This window comes from Mytilus edulis, chromosome 1, assembly GCF_963676685.1.
Source record: "Mytilus edulis chromosome 1, xbMytEdul2.2, whole genome shotgun sequence".
NCBI classification, from domain to species: domain Eukaryota; kingdom Metazoa; phylum Mollusca; class Bivalvia; order Mytilida; family Mytilidae; genus Mytilus; species Mytilus edulis.
The window spans coordinates 113,690,303-113,713,862 of record NC_092344.1 but is presented as its reverse complement, the minus strand read 5'-3'; the positions used below and the strand labels follow the sequence as shown (position 1 = coordinate 113,713,862).

Sequence of the window (23,560 nt, the reverse complement as noted above, 5' to 3'; positions counted from 1 at the left end):
TTCATTCGGTTTATGTATAATTGATACAAACTGAGTCTTCATATCCTATTCTATTCTTATGTTTTGTAATAGAAGGATTTGAAAAAAAGCTGTGTTAAAACCATCAGAACGTTATATATAAGACTGATAAAGGACAACATTGACGTTTGAATTTTCAAGTTATTTCAATCTTGAAAGTTTACAAGATATGTAGAAAAATCAAATATCTCCTTTTCGCCCTACGATACAAATTGCAAGGTTACCCAGTATAATTTGCAATTAACAATCTATTTGTTCACATGAAAATCCTGATGAAAAAAAAAACGAAATGATACAAACAGCTCTTATCTGACCAATCTTAATTGGAGATTTTTATCTTAAGTAAGAGATTTCTTTACAAGCTTGAAATTTCTAATTACGTTATTCTATTGATGACATGTCTCGTGCTTTCCTGATCTCAGTATTTTATGAGGAGATTCAAGAAGATTTCGGAGTAATTTAGGATCAGCTGTTTCTTATTCCTCCATACAAAATCAATATTTAATTTTTGCACTAGTATAATTGTCCAGCTAATATTACCATGATTATTTAATATCTTTCTGTGAATATTAAAGGTTTTACCTGGATGATATACAACTAATTCATAACTTTAGTCAATATTATAGTGAATGTTGTGTCAGTCGATCGTTTTACATAGTTGGATATCCACTGTATTGTTGTAACTACAAAAGTTACTGCTATTGATCTTTCAGTCATTTAGTGAAACTCATACCTAGAAACATGAACAGAAATACAGAGTTTGATAACAACTCTTTACTTTTAAATGAATTTCAGAATCATAGTTACTTGACAAGGATGACTACAAATAATAGTAATATTTCAGCCGAAAATGTTTTTGCCAAGGCTACACCAGTGTCATCAGCTACCATGTTTTCCATTGGAGTAGTTGGGAATATATTTGCTATAATAGTTATATGGAGGTCTTCACCAAGTCACAAATGGAAGGCTTTTTATAGATATGTGTTTTTGTTGGCTATCACAGACTTATTAGGGATTTTACTGACCTCCCCTATCACTCTGTATACTTATGTAAATAACAGGCAGTGGATAGGAGGTCAACCACTTTGCAACTTCTATGGTTTCCAGATGGCGTTTTCTGGAGTGGCAACTGTCCTAATTGCGGGTGCCATGTCGGTTGACCGCCTGATGGCCGTTTACTTTCCATATTTTTACACGAAGGAAATTAAAAACATTCCAAGACGAATTAATTACATTTTGGTATTCATTTGTCTATTTTCAATTCTTGTTGGGGTTTCTCCTATCATAGGATTCGGACATAATCAGGTACAGTTTCCAGGGACATGGTGTTTTTTCAAAATTCATTCGGAAGAAATAGTGGACAAAGCTTTCTGTATTATGTACGCCTCGACTATATTAATAGTCATACTAATAATGGCCGTTTGTAATACACTGGTTATAGCATTTCTGAAAAACGAATCTTTAGAATGGGCATATGCTAACGGACGCAAAACTAGTATATCCAGTGTAAAAAGTAGCAGGAAGAAAAACGATTTATACATCATAATATTTCTAGTGGCTATATTTGTTGTCTTCAGTGCTTGTTGGACCCCTTTCATGGTAGGTATCATTATCTTACTTTTATTATTATTATTTAAAAGGTAGACGAAAGACAACAAATGGAAAATCTTACTCATTAGTCGATTTGTATTTAACAACTCCAAAAGACCAAATACTTTAATAAATTAAAGATATAAAAGTAACATCTTATTTTGTCGGGTACACACTTGTGTTCTTTTTCTGGGTAAGGGTTTTCTTTTTAGTTTTTTTTTCTTATTGTCTTTGTTTGCAAAACCCAAAATATATGTTGTATGTGCAACTGTTGTTAAATAATTTGGACAAACAAAAGTAAAAAATAACCAAGTTTTTCACACCATTTTATATCATTTACTCGTACTCCGTGTCGCGTGAGCCATGATAATGAGAACAATACTGGGCTCTATTTTGGTTAATGATATCTTCAACTCAAAATGATATCCAATATTCCTGTTGACAAACAAATTTGTGTAGGAAATAAAAGTAAAATAAGTAAAGCATTCGATAAAAATTCTGAGAAAAAACATAAGCTTATGTTATATACCTTCTTAACTTAACATAATTACTGCATTGACGGGCACTTTTAAGGATTACGGTTGCTACGACACAATGCGACCAATTATGAGAAAAATAAATACGAAAATGTTTTAAAAAAAATATATATAACCAGACATCTGGAAAGTGATATGTTTTCAACTCACTCTTAAACGGCTTCAAAATAGACCAACTTCCTAACCCCCAAAAGTAGAATTAAGTTTCATAATGATAACCAGCCATAAAAAATCATCAAAACCTTATAAAAAAAGTATCAAAGAACATAACATTAGCATTGTCTGTATTTCGACTCATTATTTTGCACATTCTATCATTTTGTTTTTCATAAGATTGATTGTATCTATATGAAACTAGGCATCATGCCAAAGCAGAACATATATTAATCTATAAAAATTTAATGAAATAATATCATCTTATCATCAGATCTGTACTGGTCCAACTAACTCGCATTTTTCCATTTTTTATGTTCATAATGAATTTATAATTATTATTTGAGATCCAACGTTTGCAAATGAATCCATACGTTGTATTACAAACTCATTGTATGGGTTGTGATAATATCATAATGGAAGTACTTATAATCATTTGATGTTCCTAATAAACGTTACTCTAGCATGTCAAGTAGGAAAAAAATTTACTACGTTTAAAACTATATATAAATGGACAGTAAATAGGAAAATCGTCGTCTTTGGGTTAAAGTAAGAAGGCTACCTAACTGTATAAATATTCAGGGCAACCTTTTTTTATCAATCATATCGGCTAGAAAATGAAGAAGAGAAATACTTCGGACATGCGTTTGAACTTCTGCTTTTGTTTTGCTTGGATTTCTGCGATAAAGCGTTGTATTCTCTGAAAAAAAAAATGAAATAAGAACAGAAGCCTAGGGAAATTGACTTTCGTCGGCTTTAACATGATTAAGCATTCAGATGATATTCAATTAAGTTACGATTGAACCTTCTTAAACATACGACCTGTATTTTATGCTGCTGATGTGTATGGTCTCCTTTTTGTTACAGTATTGCTGAATTTATTCTTGAGTAGATATAGTAAGATGTGGTGTGATTGCATATGAAATTTTTATCTTTCAGTTTGTACGTTTATCCAAATTGTAACTTGTTTTTTTTCAATGATAATTAACTTGTTAGCCTTAAGTTGCTTCAATTTACTTCTTTTTCTTTCTTGTTTTCATTCTCTCTTTACCTTCTACCTAAAACACTATAGTCATTTGTTGTCACTAACGTCTTTATAAAGACAATTTCATCTTCGTAGATCTATTTGCAGATCTTGCCTACATTTCATTTTTGTTCTTGTAATTTCTATTTATCCGTGTCTTTCGTCCCTCTTTTAAAAATAATAGGCAAACAAAATCCTCATTATGGAGTTAACTAGCAGATTCGACCAGTTTGAATCATTTGTAGATCTTCTTTTGCTGATCATTTTTGTTACTCAACTTTGTGTTTGTCTGTTCAGTTATTATTGTAAAAGACTGCAAACATTTAGTAAAACTTGTCATTTAAGGGCAATAACTCGTCAAAGGTGTAGACTGAAAATTTTGGCCATGTTGTCAGATTGGAGATCTTGTTATTCTGATAATTATGATTATATAAAATTTCTAACATTTTTTTCTTTTTTCAAATGTGCTTTGTCTTTTATGAAATTCGAAAGATCTACTGCTTAATCTTCGATCACAATCTTTGCAATTTTGCAGCAACATAAAGACTTTTGATTTTTCTACGCTTTACACTACTATTTCCCATGCTCAGTTGAAAGGTCGACTTCACCATCTCATTAAACAGAGCTTTTTCTATAAAAATGGGAATCGTAGATACAAATTTCTTGTTTTGGGTTAAAATAATTCATATTTTTGAAGAATCACACTGAATCTACCAGAAAATATACTGAAGATTATATTATCAAAATGCTGGACTTTTTGATCTACTTTATATTTGTTGAGTTTGGAGGATTTATATTTCAACAGACAGTCGGTATTCCAATGGTTACTCATTGTGCACTTCTACTGACGGATTTGTTTTTGTACTCGTATGAAACAGAATTCATTCAGAACCTTCTAAAAGACAAAAAGAAAAAGCACCTTGCGAAAAAAAGTTGTACTTTATCTTTTATGTTATATTTTTTGCCATGTCGGTGTGGTTTTTGAATTTTCTTAATTGCCTATGTTTTTACTGCTTTGACAAATCTAATGAGCAAAAAAAAGGGTTGGTTAAATTTTGCATCGATCATACTAAAGTTTTATACCATGCAGTCAAACAGTTGACAATTTTGCCATTAAATACGATAAAACTAATATTGGTTCCTTGGTAGTGGATTCCCTTATCAATAGGTTTGTGAAATTACGGTAAAACTAAATGAACTTTGTGCCTGCAAACGCTGTCGATTTAAAAATGTATTATTGTCTTCTGACATTTTGTTGCTGATCAAGAGCAAACCATATACGATTAATTGTAGCGGTTGTCGCCAATGATTAAACTAGTAATCCTTTGGTCCTTTTTGGCTCGTAAGTGTGAGTAGCCAAGGCTCCATGTTGAATATAAAAAAAGAAGATGTGGTATGATTGCCAATGAGACAACTCTTCATAAGAGACCAAAATTACACAGAAATTAACAACTATAGGTCACCGTCCTTTGACCTATAATGGTTTACTTTTACAAATTGTGACTTGGATGTAGAGTTGTCTGATTGGCACTGATACCACATATTCTTATATCTATATAAACATCAGTTGAAAAGGGCTTTACTCATCAGATCGACACAAAGCACAAAAACAAGTAATAAAACTCAGATTGAACCTGACAATGTACTTATACATCCCCACAACAAAATGACACTTCAGATCTGAGAGTACTCACAGTCTCTGACAGCTAGTTTGAAGCCAATGACAAAATATTATCTATCTCAGACTGAAATATCAACCAGTACACAGCAATCATCCAATGGATTTAGTATAAAGTAAAATAACAAAAATACCGAACTCCGATGAAATTTCAAAACGGGAAGTCCGTAGTCAATTGGAAAAATCGAAAGTTAACGGTTGGATAACAACTATCCTATTTCTGACTTGGTACAGGCATTAACATATGTCGAAAATGGTGGATTAAACCTAGTTTTTAAGCTAGCTATACTTTTCACGTCATTAACAGTCAGAGAAAAAAATGACCTTTTACAATGATAAAATAAAGGCATCGACGGATTACAGAGCCATATATTCATATGTTTATAAAACAATACTTACATTGATTACTAAATCAGTATTAATACCAATAAAAATAATATTCAAAGATCAAATTAAAGTGTTAAGGTGGTAACCTTTTAGAATAAATTTATCGAAAGGATCAATAAGTTTACCCGGAAATGTATATATTCATGAAAATTATTTTCCCATCATAATAACTATATACAAATACTGATACGCGTCTTTAATTATCAGATAAATAACAAGTTGTCCTACAGGCAATATTCTTTCTCGGTAGTATTACAAATGATACCATAGTATATATAAAACAGATTTACAAAATAAACAGTTGTCCTACAGGGACTCAATGTAAATCGACTAAATGCGATTCACGTTATTGTTATCAAACATAATATATAGACGTCGTCCCATTTCACGTTGAAGAACAAATAATCTATTTTGCACTAAACAATGGATTGTAAATTGTTAGTTCTATTATCTTTAGGAGAAAGAACGATATTTCTTTGTCACAGTTTGATTTCAAAATAAAAATCTTTTTGTAAAAAAAAATGTTAGAAACAAATCCATACATCATGTACATAGTACAGTAACCACTTACTTAATGAATGCCGCTATTAAACAATGTAATTACAATGGTTCCAGATTAGTTACTTACATTCATCCAAGAAAAATATGTTTTGATTTTAACAAAATATATAATTTTTTTGTTTGAATATCAATATGGATGAGTTATATTTTTCATTTGTTTTTTGTATGAAACATGATTCGACCAGGAATGCACAGGAATTAAATATGTCACTGTAGTTATCCCCACTATATAAAAACTCTACATAAACTTTGTTTCAAATCTTGAAATTGAAAAAAAAATGTTTTTTTTCTGTTCGTGTTCACGCGCACGTGTTTTATGTATACATTATCTTTCGGTTTGAATGTTACATGTAGAAAAGTATTCCTAACACTTTAGTTGTTTGTACTGATATAGTTATCAAATGTTTATATTACGTAATAATATATTTTTCTTTTCAAGTAAATTTCGTTTCGCCAGCTGTACTGTAAATCTAAAACAAATAATGAACAGATGCTGACTATGAGTCTTATTACAATATTTATGTACTTTTGAAGGATTATAATAAATGAACAGAAGATGATAATTTAGTACATGTAATTTCATGTATGACTAAGAATTAAGTGTTATTATAATCTTCATATATAGATGTGAACATCGTGTTACATTACACGTATTATATAAGTAAAAATGTAGTGAATTGACAGAAACTAGTTCATGTATATGTAATCATTCACGTTGAAAACTGAGTAAAACTGTTTACCAGCCACTAGCAATATTTGAGAACAAGTTAATTGCTTTTCCATAAATACTAAAAATATATATCGTAAGGACCTTAGCTGATAAGACCAATCCTTCAAACGCCAACCACATGATCGTACAGTGATACAATTCCTAAAAAAATAGGAAAATTATATTATATTATAATTGTTCAATAATGTTTCTCGCTTAGCAAGTTACTAAGCACCAAATTCCGATAAAGGAGACTAATAACCACAGTTGTTCTGCCTACTAGTATTCAATTGAATTTTGTCTAGCGCAGAACTACTATGCTATTTGTGTCCCTTATATATAAACCTAATGCATAATACTGTAGATCAAAATTTTGATAGCATAAAAAGAAGAACATTTATTATTTAAACTAAGGGTCCTTAATGGTCAGCATGACACTTACATACATGTACATATAATACACGTTATGAATTTTGTAAATGAAATATTGAATGATATTATTACATGATCAAAACACATGCAATTCACCAGCGAAATTATTAAAAACAAGTCGGAACGACAAATTAATTCTCATAAAATAAAGTAGCAGATGTGTTTTAGATTTTACCTCGTTCGAATTGCAGTGGTTAGTATACGCTTTAACTAATATTAGTTCTTCTGTGGTTGTTTACTTTGATCAATAGGTTTGTAAATTGCTTGTAAAATATAAAATATTTCTACCGGTATACGCTATTAGTTTTAAAATATATTCAATTGACTTTTGTCTTTTTGTGCGAATGACCAAACACAGACCTTTGATGAATAACAGTAGCCGAGCCTGTAATTTAGTTGTTGTTGTTGTTTGTGACTGGATATCATATTCATTTATCTTTATTCTGCCTACATGAATCATATTGTTAGTTTTCTCATTTGAATTGTTTAAATCTGTCTTCGAGACCTTTTATAGTTTGCATGCGATATGTCATTGTTAAAGACGTACACTTACCTATATTTTCTAACTAAGATCGTCATTTGGTCTTTGGGAGAGAGTTGTCTCAATGACAATGATGCCATATATTCTTATTTCTGTAAAGAAGTACTAGGCTTCATGAAAAAATATACGTAATATTCTAGGATCATGTGGGTCATTTTCAAAAAATGTCGAATTTTGAAATTGAAAAAATTATTAAAAGATACTTATTCAAACAACCCTCTACATAAGCAAATCAAAACAAACAGTACTTTAAGAACAACATATTAAAAGATGCAATCTTAATGATGTCATACAAAAATATGTTGAAACATTTTTTGATCGGTGGTACATTATTTTGTCTATCCTGTTACCATTTTCAAAAGAAATTTTGGGTTATTAAGAAAAGGTTTAGATAAAATGTTAAGCTTGTTTTACGTAGACAATTAGATGGTTTTCAAGAGAATAAACTTCTATATATATTCATTCTGTAATATAATAGATTATTTGCCAATTTAACAGGTTGTACTGAAAAATGCCTCTAAAAATTGGTTTTCAAAGGTTGTAAAAATTACCACCAGTAATGCAAGTCTAAGATAGCAATTTATATTGTTCGGCATTTTTTCACCCTTTCAAATAAACCCAACATCAAGTAAATCCCTCATAAGTTAGTTTACTTTTCTCTATATTTCATTGGTAACAGGAACGTACGTTTCTGATATATTACTATATAAAAGTCTATCCTGTTACCTTTTTGTCTATCCTGTTACCGATATCAGTATTGCACCTGCGAATGCTTAATTGGGAAGATTAATACGTTATAACCTTAAGATGACTTCAAACAACGAAATATTTCATTCGTTTTGCACCTATATGTTAAGATAAAAAAATTAACGACGTTTTTGTCTACAATTGTCTATCCTGTTACTGTAACCATAGCAACCATAGTAACAGGATAGACATAACAGGATAGACAAATTTCTTCGTTTTTGATTGCTGTTGTGACGTAACTACTCCCTTTGGTGAAGTGATTCTGTTTTTCTATTGTGAATTTGGTTTCCAACACGTTATTGCACTTTTTACAAGTATACTGTTGGTGTATTTAATCAAAATTGGTGGTAACAGCATAGACATGAAAAAAAGTACGCTATATTTTTTTCACTAAATGTCTTGAAATTTCTTTTCTCTACACTTTCGTTCAAGAAAAGAGGCGTTTTAAATGTAAAGATTACTTTGCACTTTTGAGATCAACACCGACTGATTCAATATTCATAGGGAGAATAATTTCACGGCTGATTTAAGTAGCGGTAACAGGAAAGACATGAACCTCCTGTACGCAGATTCAATTTAGTTTGTAGATAATATGTTACATACAATGATGTAGAAGCTACGATTTTTCGTTAGAGTAATATTAAACGTTCTTAAAAAGTCCCTTTTGCAGATATCAAGGCGATCAGAAAATCGCAAAAAAATCATTTGAAATGTGTATTTCTGACACTGTACGCAGACAAATACCCCCAAAATGAGTCTTAAATGCAGTTTAATCTTATCAAAATAGATGTAAGGTGTGTTTATTATTAATGTTCTGAATCACAAATCCGACAAGCTTTCATTTAAACCATTACAACTGAAATTTCCATTAGAAATAAAAAAGTTAGCATGGGTGTACTGAAAATTCGACATTTTTTGAAAACGACCCATATATGTATCATGAGAAATAATGACGGTATAACCATTATCATTGTATTGACAAAACTGATTTACAAAATAGACAATAGGCCCAAAGGATTCCAGGTAAACAAACAGACAATTTTATAATATATATTATGTTTCATCACATTTGATAGAATCGGAATGCTACCCAAATATCCAAGAAAGTATACTTATAGCTGAATCTGACAAGTAAAATTATGTTTTAGTATAATCGAACCTCGTTGTGTCGGTAACTCAAATGAGCCGAAGTAATTTCTTGGTTCATGTAAAATTCCCGTTTGAGAAATGCATAATGATATCTGAAGAGTCGACCTCAATTGATTCAAATACTCGGTTAGATCGAACAAATTCTATAGTACCATCGATGTAAAATTAATGTAAATTGACACCGATTTCTCGAAGTTCGAATGTAAGAATTTTCGAAAGATCAGATTTCTTAATAATTTTCAAAAGAGATTAAAGCTGAGTAAACATGCTTGTTTGTATAACTGACAAATGACATGTTTATTTGGACGGTAACTAACACTTTTGTTGATTGTTCAAACGGAACGATAGTGTGTTGAACATATTGCAAATGAGATAGAAACGAACGAAATTTAAATGACCAAAGCCGAGATTAAATGAATCGTTATAATTAAAACTCATTATCTACAAGAAATTAAAGTATTTAAACAATAATGTTAAACACATGTTAGTTTAATTTCAATCAGAGGACTTCATCAGATTCCGTTCATAACTAATTTCGCTCCGCGAGTTATTTCCAAATTGAGACCTAAGTAAATACTTGTATAGACTGTTGAATATATTTGTGCATGATTTGTATTTGTATTTGTGTGTTTAATTATATCATGAAGGACAAAAGATGGAGATTCAATACACAATAATTAAGTGTCATATCGAGAAAGGGCACATTGATAAGAGTATCCAGTTTCACAAATCTCATACCGTATTTTATTCACTCCAATTTTTGGACGACACACTCGACCTCGGATGAGTCGATCCTCGGATAACTCGAATACGTTTACCGGTCCCTTTGACTTTGACACAACGATGTTCTAACTTAAAAATGTTTGTATCACAATATATTTGACAACACAACACAAACAGGCAAACCTTATAAACGTATGATGATATGTGGAACGATATTTATAATAGATGGTTACTTACGAATAGTATGAAACAATTTCGTATTGACAAATATATTGGTACAAAAATGGACTTTGTTAGTGTAAACATGCGTATAGCAAACAGATTGACACTGACGAGGAAGGCCTTTGTTGTGTCGAAACATCTCTTAAAAGTGAGAGACAATTCAATTGTGACTAAAGTAGCTACAGGAATAAACCACTTACGATGAATATAAATTAGCAGTCTAAGTATAGGCGTGTGATTACAAGTTAACTGACATTAAGATATAATAAACACTAACTTGATTGTTGTTCAACATGATGTATAGATAAGAGTTACACAAAAGTAATTTTAACTTAATAGCAAATCATGTATTAAATAAGAAAGAATCGATTAATAACTAATAATTTCTTGGATAACGTACTCGAGTGATATCGTTCGTGCAATCTAAACTTTTACGAATATCCATGTATCGTGACGTCATGAAACTTTGAACTTCATAAATCAAAATTTGGAGACTTTCAAAGATATCGATCACATCTTTTTAAGTAGCATTTCAAACATTTGAAAACCATGCCAGTATACGCAATAATTGGTATAGTTTCATTTGTTTTGGATTAATTTAGTAATGGTTTTGTAGAATCCCAGTAAATTTACAAAATCTGTGTGTCGGCAAACATTCTCATTTTCAAAATAAATTAATGTCAGCGAATGTGTCATTTTATATTACTGATTAAAAATAATACCTTTTATGACTAGCAGTAGGAGTATTCGCCAATGAGAAGCAAACAATGATATAGTAAAACAAACCGACTTTCTAGAGTTTCAATCTACACCAAATTATTAAACAACAAACTTCATTACGATTTAAGAGTAGGTTTATGACTTGAAAAATAGAACTAAATATTGCTTTCTATATTTTCCAGAGAGGCAGGCGAGAAACAGTCTTCTTATATTTGTTTTCTTGAAAAAAAAAATAAGTTTTATATATATAATATGTAGCAAGAGATATAATGACGAAATACAAATGCTGATTCGCGTCTTTAGTATTCAGCCTAGAAATGGAATATTCTTTCTCAGTAGTCTTACAAAACACATGATAAGAACACAGTATAAATTAAACAGATTTATTTACCGGAACCCTATGGAAATAGAAAATGCGAGCCATAGAATTGAGAATGACGTATTATTGTCAAACGCTTTCCATATGTATACGACCCGATTCACTTTGACAAACACATACTATATTTTGCTCTATCGAATGGATTGTAAATGTTCCGTTCTATTATCTTTTGAAGGGAGAAGAATTTTCTTGTTCGATTTAAAAAAACCAAGAAAGTACCTCTACTGCTTCCTTAATCAATGCACTTTTCATAACTAGACAATTAGGACGATTTTAGATAATAAACTTACAATTCATCTGAAAACAATATGTTTTGTCATAGTCAAATACATATTTGAAAATCAATGCAGTTATTTTTCTTGTAAGTCATTTAGCTCAGTAGCAGGTGCATTAGTTTTTGCATGATTTATAGATGTGACTGTCATTTTTCCGTTTTTAAATAATGTTAATATATATAAACTAACGTTTCCAATCTTGGAACTGCACATTTAGATTATTTTGGCTGTTCATGTCCTTTTCATATTCACGCTCGCGCATGAGTAATATGTTACTCATCTCACACTTTCGAATTCGATTTTACGTATAATTCAACGATCAACAGGATTTTACTTCTGTTATTTCAAAGTCAGTATTACATAATCATGTCTCGTTCTATTCAAATACATTTCTTTTTGACAGCTGTATCGTTGTGAATTGTAAAAAATTAACAGGTTGCAGCTATATTCTTAATACATGATATATGTACTTTAGAAGAATCATAACAAATGTTAAACATAAAGTTGCAGAAAGCACTTAGTACCTGCACTTTTATGTATGACTTAGGACTAAGTAAACTCGGAAATAAGATGTCAACATCTGTAATTTTACGATTATTATATTATACATGTAACAATGCAGCTAATTGATAAAAATTATTCACGTAGAAAAATAAGGAGTACTTGTTTAAAAAGTTTGATATATGATACAAGTCACATCTTTTGAGTAAAGTTGAATTGCTCGTCTAAAATTTATAAGAACAGATATGAATCTTCAAGAAGATAATGCCAGTCCATTAAACTCCAGTGACATTATTATACAATGATCGAATTCTAAAATATTCATATACCCAGCCACGTCCACTTGGATTTTTGTCCATCTGATGAGTTAAGCCTTTTTCAACTGTTCGTTCCTATGTTGTACTGTTATAACACTGTCCCAGGTTGAAGACCGTACGATGACCTATTGCTGTTAATATCTGTTTCATGTTGATCTCTTGTGGAGAGTTGTTTCATTGGCAACATACCACATCTTCTTTTTATATATATGCTTGTCTCTAGTTCAGAAATGTCAAATCACATTTAATAAGAAAAAAACTACGAAGCAACACATTTCAATAAAGGGAAAAAAAATCCTCGTTTTTCTTCAATAGCTTTCTAAGGTTTTAAGTCTTACGCAGAAAAAAAATTATATTGGTATCACTTATATATAAAAATGATGCCACTTGACGACTATACCGACGAAATTACACAATCAAAGTCATAACAAAACTTCGCTAAACATTGCCTTGAAACTGAATTTAATACAAATTTGATCGATAATCTCCAGTATAGCCCACGAGCCGAATGTTGGTGTGGTTGGATATGTTGTATTGTCCAACTTTTATGTCATTTCTCTAATCCTCTTTATGTATTTTTTTCTTATTTCAAATAACATACCGGTAATGTGATATGATACACGAAATAGTGCGTTACTGTCTTTAGTTCACCTAATTCATATTAGTATTGTCATCATTATCACTGCTGGTGGAGTTTTAATTCACCGGGGGGGGGGGGGGGGGGGGAGGGGGTATCACCAGCCCAGTAGTCATCACTTGTATGCTTTATAAACTATCATTCATGTGGTATATTTATGAATTAATGTTTACAAAACTTTTGAATTTTGAAGTTCTAAGATTTTCTACCTCAGGAAAAGATTACCTTTTGAGGATTCGAGCGTCACTGATGAGTCTTGTATAATAGAAACGCGCGTCTGGTATGGAACGCCATAGCTATCTTATGTGGAACTCTGATATTACTTTATGTTGTTTTATTATTACTTAATGGTATTTTATCTTTACTTAATATGGTTTTGACATTACGTAATGATATTTTAATATAACTCAATATGAAATAGTCATTACGTAATGATATTTCTATATTACACGATATGGTTTCGTATTGACTTGATATAGTTTTGTCATTACTCAATATTGTTTTGTCATTACTCGATGTGGTTTCACCATTATTTGATATGGTTATGTCATTAGTCAATGTGGGTTTAACATTACTTGATGTGTTTGTGACTTAACGTAAAGTAGTTGTTTCATGACATGATGTGGTTTTGTTATTTCGTAATTATAATTTGTCTATTCTTTATATGGTTTTAACATTATGCAATGATGTTTCAAAATTTGACGATTTAACACTACTTGATCATGTTGATGTGTTTGTTTCATTATTTGATGTGGTCTTGTCATTCTTTGATGTGGTCCTGTCATTCTTTGATGTGGTTATCCCATTACTTGATGAGGTAAAACCACGTGACCAATTCGGAAAAAACTGTTCCTATATTTAGATAGATTTCCATGTTGTATGTGCCTTGAATGCGTGTGGCCATCCATCTAATTAGTGTTCAAATTCAAATTTCGGGTTACAATTTGAGTTACACTTTGAGTTAGTTTTCGAATTCAAGTCATGCTTAGAATTAAAGTTCTAGTTAGCATTGCGTTTCGAGATGGACTTCGAGTTTGAGTAACATTTAAAGGCAGAGTTCTATAGTTACAACTTTGAATTTGAGTCACTTCTTGAGGTAGAGTTTGAGTAAGATTCGAATTTCAGTCTCATTTGAATTAATTAAGATTTCGAGTTGAAATGTTTAGCTCTTTTATATGTCTTTATGATTTCGTAATTAAATTTTCTATCGTGAACAAGGGCTTTTGCTAGGGCTTCCGAAAAGAGGGCTCCGGGATATGCATACTAAATAAACAATGTTGTAGTATACAAAACGCAACATAGGAGTTGAAATAAAGTTCGATGTGGTGTGATTGCAATTGAGACAACTATCCACCAGAGTTGAAATGCAGTGGATATAAGAAATCATATATAGGCAACCGTACAGCCTTTCACACTCCGTATAGTCATCTACAAGAGGCCACCATGCACTTTGTGAAGGAAAAAAAACCGAAAAAACAAACGGTCTATTTTACAAAACAAATTAAACACATATGTATACAACGACAACAATTGAACTTCATGCTCCTGACTTGGGGCAGGTACCTGTACCTAAAGAAAGTGCACGTGGAGGATTTTAACATGTTTGTGAGCGAACATCGGACTGTAACAGTAGTGTAACAGCACATCACGAGAAGAATAAAAATGTAAACTAGACAAAGTGATGCCCCCGCACTCCGCTCATTATATTCGCTTATACCCCAAAAAGGACAAAGTTCAATTTTTTTCCAAAAGAAGAAAAATAATAAAAAGAAAAAACCCTGACCAAACGCAAACCTTTAATACATGTACAAACAGCTAGCAGAGTGATAAATTCTTAGCATTAAAATTGTAGGAGTTATCTGGAAACGCCCTACGTATGCAAGTAAATTTTCCCAAAAATGACAAACTTTCTCCCAAAAGAGCACATATTTATAAAAATTAAACCCTGACCACATGCAGCACACCTTCAATATATGTACAAACAAACAGTAAAGAGAAAACTTCCTGGGATTCAAACTGTTGGAGGAGATATACGGAATAACTATATACCCATAATGGGACGGAAAGACAGACGGCCGGACAAAGATTAAACACTATGCCCCAAACTTTCAGTTGCGGTAAAGTTAAAGAACAGTTTCAATCGGCTGAATCAATAGATCGGTATGACTAGGTAATTTAAATCCATCGGGGTGATCTCGGGTTCCCCAGAAAGGTAAGGAGACTCTGCTCAATGTGTGGCACTCGTCGTGTTATTGGCGAAATTACAAACCGATTGATTTGGTTTTATTTGGAATTTCATATTCGAGTAAAAGATGAAGGTATTATGGTTACGATAACTGGAACATGTTCGTCGTCACATGTGAAACAGATATTCCAAAAAGTTTATTTTTCAATAAGTGTGAGGTAGATCAGAGAATTCAATTGATCAAAAGTAAAAGATTTATATTCGCATATATGTTCAAATGATCATTCACGCTTAAAAACAAATCGGAGAATTCTTATTTGAATTATTAATGCTTAGTTTGTCGCTTAGTCAGAGCCCCCTCCCCTATTTTCATGTGACTTAAGTGTGACTTGATTTGAAGTGTCTCATTTGTTAACAAAAATGTATTAGTCATTTGATTTGTGTCGAGCCTGCGACTTCAATGTAGCGGCAGTGAGACACAACAACGTCGTCGAAATTGGCGTCATGTCGAGACTTTTATAGCTTACTATGGGGTATGGGTTTTGCTCATTGTTGAAAACCATACAGTTTTGTTTTAGTTAAATAAAACCGAATTAAACTGTTTTGACTTGATAAATTTATTACCTCCATGAAGTGTTTTAAAACTTGTAAAGAATTTTTTTCCTCAATATCAAGAAAAAGCATCTACAGAAATTTTTTTTTTTATTTTTTTTGACCGATGAATCTACAGCCGATCAACATTACGATTTTACACTGAAAGCAGCAATATTAGGCGAGACACAGCGTTCCGTGGAATATTTTACAAATTTATTATAAAACTACTTCTATTTGAGAACTTCGGATCAAATAACAGGACCAAGTGGTTTGGGGATATCCCAATAATGCCCGAAATACTGTAAACAAACGACATATTGAAATCTGTTAAAAAATAGATTTTTTTCACATAGCAGTGTGCCGGGCCTTTTGTAGCTGACTATACGGAGTGTTGAAGGCTGTACGATTGCCTTTATGGATAGTTGTCTCATTGGCAATCACACCACATCTAACTTTATTTCTACTCATATGTTGCGTTTTGTATACTTCAACATTGTTTACTTAGTACGCATATCCCGGAGCCCTCTTTTCCGAAGCCCGAGCAAAAGCCCTTGTTCCGCGATAGAAAATTTAATTACGAACTCAAAAAGACATATTAATTAATCTACATGAGACTTAAATTCGAATCTTACTCAAACTCTACCTCAAGAAGTGACTCAAATTCAAAGTTGTAACTAGAACTCTGCCTTTAAATGTGACTCAAACTCTGAAGTCCATCTCGAAACTCAATGCTAACTAGAACTTTAAATCTAAGCATGACTTGAATTCCAAAACTAACTCAAAGTTTAACTCAAACAGTAACCCAAAAATTTAATTTGAACAATGATTAGATGGATGGCCACACGCATTCAAGACACATACAACATGGAAATCTATCTAAAGATATAACACGGCTGCGTTCAATATCGTAGTAGCTACGTAGTGCTACGTAGATTTTACCATTGAACGTGTAGCTATAGACTAGTTGTTACATAGATATTGATAGCAGCTACGTAGCCGCTACGTAGCTGCTACGATATTGAACTCAACCCTGGTTTGTCCGAATTGGTCACGTGGGTTTACCTCATCAAGTAATGGGATAACCACATCAAAGAATGACAGGACCACTTCAAAGAATGACAAGACCACATCAAATAATGAAACAAACACATCAAGTAGTGTAAAATCGTTAAATTTTGAAACATCATTGCGTAATGTTAAAACCATATAAAGAATAGACAAACCATCATTACGAAATAACAAAACCACATCATGTCATGAAACAACTACATTACGTTAAGTCACAAACACATCAAGTAATGTTAAACCCACATTGACTAATGACGTAACCATATCAAATAATGGTGAAACCACATCGAGTAATGACAACACCATATTGAGTAATGACAAAACTATATCAAGTCAATACGAAACCATATCGTGTAATATCGAAATATCCTTAAGTAATAACTATTCCATATTGAGTTATATTAAAACATCATTGCGTAATGTCAAAACCATATTAAGTAAAGACAAAATATCATTTAGTAATAATAAAATAACATAAAGTAATATCAGAGTTCCAAATAAGACAGCTGTGGCGTTCCATAGTCTGGCGTAAATTCTAAATTTAGTCCTGGTATCTATGAGTTTATTTATCACTGTGTAATCATTACAATAATGATATTGATCAAACCGATTAACGAAATAGACAATGGTACCCAAAGGATTTGAGGTAAACAAACAGACAACCTTTAAATATGATATATATTGTTTTGTACAAATTATTTTTGTTAATTGGTCAACAGTAGTTTCCAAGAAAGTGTACTTTTAGCTGAATCTGCAAGGACAATTTTGTATTTTTTGTCTCATAAATGTTAAATCGGTAGCGATTTTACAAAACTACACAAACAGGAAAACAATATAAGAATAACATGCAACGACACTTCGAAAAGCATATATAGTAATACAGAAATTAAGTGAAATCAGATCGTTTTGACAAATATCGCGGAACTAAATATTTGACTATAAGGGGCACTAGCTACGAGATACATAAAAAATCCAATATATTATTTTTTTCGCTCAATCATAATGAAATGCTAATAGTGATATAATAATTCGTTTTTAGCAGCCAGTATGGTTCAATTTTGTCGAAATAAGCTAAAAAACATTGTTTATGAATTATTTATTTGCAAGTGAATAATTTGACCCCATTAAATCCGTATTCATGTGAACCTCAATTTAAACCCTTAGCTATATGAATTACGGAGTAAATTGTATGTGGTAAGTTATTTAAAGGAAAAGAATGTCAACATTGAAAGTGAAACAAATGTGTTTCATTTGATTGATTGATTCGATCAACAAACACTCATTCTTATACAGTCAGGTAAAAACGATGATCAACATTTTTTTTTCATCAAATATATGAAATTGAATAGACCTAGAAAAATCTAACAGCACGAGTTTGCTTAATCTATTCATATCCATATTTATGTTTACAACACTTATATGGTCATCGGATGACTTGAGGGATCAACTCGATAGTTAATTAGATGGCGTCTATATTGATTTACACACGAAACGAAGCTACGTTTTTTCATGCCTGTGCCCTTTGAATTGTTTATTTTAGACTTTTTAGACTTTTAATAGTTTTGGATAAATGTTTTACATTGTTAATAATCAAATATTAGAATTTGATTAAAATCGGTGAACATGAATAGCTAGATAGCTAGTGCTCCTTTTAAAAGCAACGTAAAAACAGCTATTTGTAGAAAGATTGACACGGACACAGACAAATTGGTATGCCATAATAGTTTGAAATCTAATAGACAATTCAAAGGTGTTTGCGTGTAGAAGATATAGAAATAAACAACTTACAATGAATCTATAGTACCTCTTAAAGTAAATGCGCGTGGTAACAAGTTATTGATCTTCTTGTGCATTTACATATAATAAACACTTACTTTTAGTTGTTCAACACTTTTTATAGGTATTAATTTCAAAAGCAAGTTTAAGAATTAAACACTTTTCAAAGATTGGATGTACTTTAATAATATCATTCGTGCAGACACACTTTGTGGAGTATACGTTCAGAAACTTGAAATAAAACGTTGTCTTTTATTACATAGAATATATAAATCAATATATATTTGCAATGATTAAAAACAGTTCAACTATTCCATTGGTATTTACGATTGTATTTAACATTTATAACACATGTGTCATCTTTAATGGAAATTTAGTTTTGCTAAGTAGTGTTTTATATCATTTTACAATATGTTTTACATCAAGGTAAACACACTGAGTCTTTAAACGTTTTAGATTTGCAACTAGTTAAATGCACTATGCTTGTTTCTATTTTTTTTATTTATCAGGATTAAATTTTACAAAACTCATTGAACTGCAACAGTTTACGTGATTTCACATCTATTACCTCTGTAGATATAACGTTCATTTGTCATTCTTACAATAAAATGCACTATGAATCCGGACCAAATTCAAAAATCCTCTAACTTGCTATCAAATATTAACGACGACATGAAACGGGTTATTTCCATCATTTTCTACACTAGGAAATTCCTGTACCCAGTCAGGATTACGACAGTTATTATCCATTCTTTTGATTGTTTGAGCTTTTGGTTTTGTAATATGCGTAGGAACTTTCCGTTTAGAATTTTCGTCAAAGTTCTGTATGTTTGTTATTTTACTTTTTACACATGTTTAATCTATTTTAATGCTAAGAGGATTACCAATCGATGACATAAGACTTGTCATGTAACATAGGAGATGTATAGAATTATCTATATCAACCTGCCAAGCTTATAGCATTATGCTTTATAACTTTGGTTGTTACACGTCTTCTGACTATCTAAACTGTTTTGTTTTTCAGCTTGACACCTTGACGTCAATTGGGGTTTTTTCCTTCAAAATTTACTCCTTTAAATTGCTAATTTGAATTAAATTATAAAGAATTACTGTAATATTTTGTCTGTCTATTCAAAATTACCAAAACAAATGGTCACATTTTCAGGTAATCCTATATGCTGGTTTTTCAGTATGCATCATAGTTTTAATATTATTTTGCGATTCCTAATTATCAATTGTTGAAATAGGTTCATATATGTATGACCTGACAGTTGTCTTATTTGACAAAAACATCACATCTTCTTATATTATAGAAATAGTGTGAATAGCGAAATAAAAAGATAATTTAATTATCGCATTTTTCTTTCATTCGTAAAATTATTTCTTCAAATAGTCAAAAATTTATATAATTATTTTCTTTTTTTCATTTATTGTGACGTCAAGTTCCTAGACAACTGTTAGATCAATAAGAATAACCAAACAGAATATTTAATATGAGAATGGAAATAGGGAATGTGTCAAAGAGACAACAACCCGACCAGACAACAACTGAAGTCCACCAATGGATCTTTAATGCAACAAGAAACTCCCGCACCCGGAGGCGTCCTTCATCTGACCCCTAAACAAATATGTATACTAGTTCAGTTCAATTATACACAAGAAACTAAAATCAAAAATCATACAAGACATAACGCTATCTCACTAACAATAGCTTCAAACTGTTTATACTAATCAAATTAGTTATAATACTTTTGTTCACTACATCTTTAGGAAAATTCACCTCAACTCTACTTTTATTAAATATAAGGTCATTGACAATCGTTGTCTTTGGAAATTTGGTATCTGTATTAATACACTGGAGTTGAAGATTCTGATTTTTACTGGACGGGATAGAAACCACCTATTTGAAGGTGTTGAAGAGCTGAATTGAAGGTCTCGACTAACTCACTATATGATATTCCAGCTGGTTCAAATGGAATACAATCTGAACGAAGAACGAGTTTTTAAATTGTTCAGCTTTAGATGGTGTTGTTTCAAGCGCATTTGAGTTGTTTTGACTAACTTTATCATTTAAATTGTTCAGCTTTAGATTGTGTTGTTTCAAGCGCATTTGAATTGTTCTGACCAACTTTATCACTAAATAGAACTTTCAAAGTGGTCAAACTGTTCACGGTTTGGTATTAAAATTTAAGTGTTAGTTTGGTATGCCCATATTTGCATAGATATTATAGATTTCAATGAAATATTTATGTTACTAACGATTACAACAGATAAATTAATATGAAAAATGTTAGAAAAAAAAATGTTTTATCACAAATATAAAGAATAACCGTGAACGAATTAGTTAAAAGCCAAAAATAGCAACCCAAAAAACCAATTTGATTCGATTCTAAATGTCTGCATTTATGGTTAGTATGATTTGAATTTGGGCGTTGCATAAGAGCACGTCTTTCTTTACTTTTTGACAAACTGTTTGAAATCGATGCTGAATAACAGCCGTTTACATTAAAACGTAGGGCGACACATTTAATACAAGCTGGATAGGTACTTTGATTGATATCAGGGACTGCGAGAATCCTTTGATACTTAATTGTTTTTTACGACTGCGCTTGTGTTCGTCTTTGTATCATGTATATTAGTTCTCAAAGATCGAAATTGAAAGGGAGATGTTTAAGATATTAACAGATATCAAACTATCTACAAGTTCAGGTTTATTTTGTTGGCACTTAACTTTGCTGGCAGATATTGACAATTTGAATGGGAACTTGCGTTTTATTAAAGATATAATGTTGACCCTATTTGTTTTGTACTTGTGTTGTTAGGATGATGATAATTGACCGAACAATAACTGCTGTCGATGGTATTAACCTCCCATGACTTGAAATTTGAAATAAAGATATAACAGATAAAGCTACACCTGCTTTATAATTTATTACATTAATTTACAATAAGGATACATATGCATTAAGTACATTTTTTTTGAATGAGATGTTTTCAAATGGACAGCACTTCGACGTTAACATAACAAAGATGACATCTCGAGGGCTGATTAACATTTTCTACATTTGAAAATGCATGTACCAAGTCAGGAATATCACAGTTCTTGTCCATTCGTTTATGATGTGTTTTGTCATTTGATTTTGACAAGTGATTATGTACTTTCCGATTAGATTTTCCTCTGAGTTCAGTATTTTTGTGATTTTACTTTTTAAAATGAATGACACAAAAATGATCTAAGAGTGCACTTGGTACAGTTTGAATTTCATTTTATTTAGCAGCAAATCTGTATAAAATATATTTATAATGCATTTCATATGATACAATATTCAAAGACTAGTATTTGTTTTATATTCTACTGTGAAAAAATAAAGACGTCAGCAAGAATTGCTCGATCGGCTGGTGCGAAACATATGTTTCTCAGATGACAACGGATATTTTTACAACCTTTTTCCTCAGTCCATGTGATCAAATTATCATCTATACTTCTACCGATAACAGATTAACAGATAAATTTTGTTCAGTTGCTTATGTCATTATAAGCAATATAACATAATCTGTAAAGTAAAGTTCAAAGACATGTGGGGTGTTTTGAAATATTAAATCCACAAAATCTTATTCAGAAACCAATGTTGAATGTTTGTTTCGAGAGATTTTCTTTTATTTCAGTTATTCTTTTTGATATTTTAATCTTAATTTCCAATTTACAACACCGGATGTTTCTTATCAACGAGCGTTTCGTGTACGTATGCAATCTGGTTGCAGATTAGTAGGAAGTTTACCTTTTCGGAATACCTGAATTCAGCTCATGTACAAAATAAAGTTTTTTAATCATAGTATGAAATTATTTGAAAATTCAAAAGTTTCATATTAGAGTTCAAGTTCCAGGAAAGAGAATTAATGATAACACTGACAAAAATCCCAATCACAGATAACAAATGAAGTGCCAGAATTTGAAACTTTCGTTGATTAAAAAAATCGAAAAAGCTTTCAACGAATTTGTTAGAAACAATAATAGTCATCGAGAACAATCGGGTTCAGTGATTTATATGGTATTTACTATAAACTGCAAACGCTTTTGTTTAACCGCGCTTGTCCGTATACTATCAAATACAAAAACGTTTTATAATTGACCTGGCACATCAAGATATGAGTCAAGAAACTTTAGAACGTAATATTATGTAAACTCCCGTCCTTTCGCGCGCATTATTGTAATGAAACGTAACGCTAATGGTACAAATTTACGCATCTTACGGGGTATATACCTCCCAATTGATACGATATTCCCGTGCTTGCATTTCCTATCATGATTTTCTTGATAGAGGGTTGCTGCTCACAAGGAAGCTATTAAACCAAGAGTTCCAAATGGTGAAGTTGAAATCATCCCTTCGTAAATTTTACGGACGCCATCACGAGTTGGTTGACCGTTATGGAATAACCGTTTCACAAATGATATCGGATATGTTCCTTGCGTCGTAACTACAATCCCCTTCCCTTTCATGAATGTGACCTACCGAATTAGACTTTTTACCGGATTTGTTATCACATAAGCAACACGACGGGTGCCGCACGTGGAGCAGGATCTGCTTACCCTTCCATAGCACCTGAGATCACCCCTAGTTTTTTGGTGGGGTTCGTGTT

At 31.5% G+C, this 23,560-nt stretch overlaps 1 protein-coding gene across 1 annotated transcript in view; it reads left to right on the top strand.

The window, feature by feature from the left end:
* Positions 1 to 602: 602 nt before the first annotated feature.
* Positions 603 to 23,560, top strand: part of LOC139500374 (prostaglandin E2 receptor EP3 subtype-like) — a 49,191-nt gene continuing 26,233 nt past the window's right edge. The window contains exon 1 of the mRNA XM_071289120.1: positions 603 to 1,617. Within this exon, the coding sequence (XP_071145221.1) occupies positions 760 to 1,617 (858 nt within the window). The 5' untranslated portion in view covers positions 603 to 759. The remainder of the gene's footprint in view (positions 1,618 to 23,560) is intronic.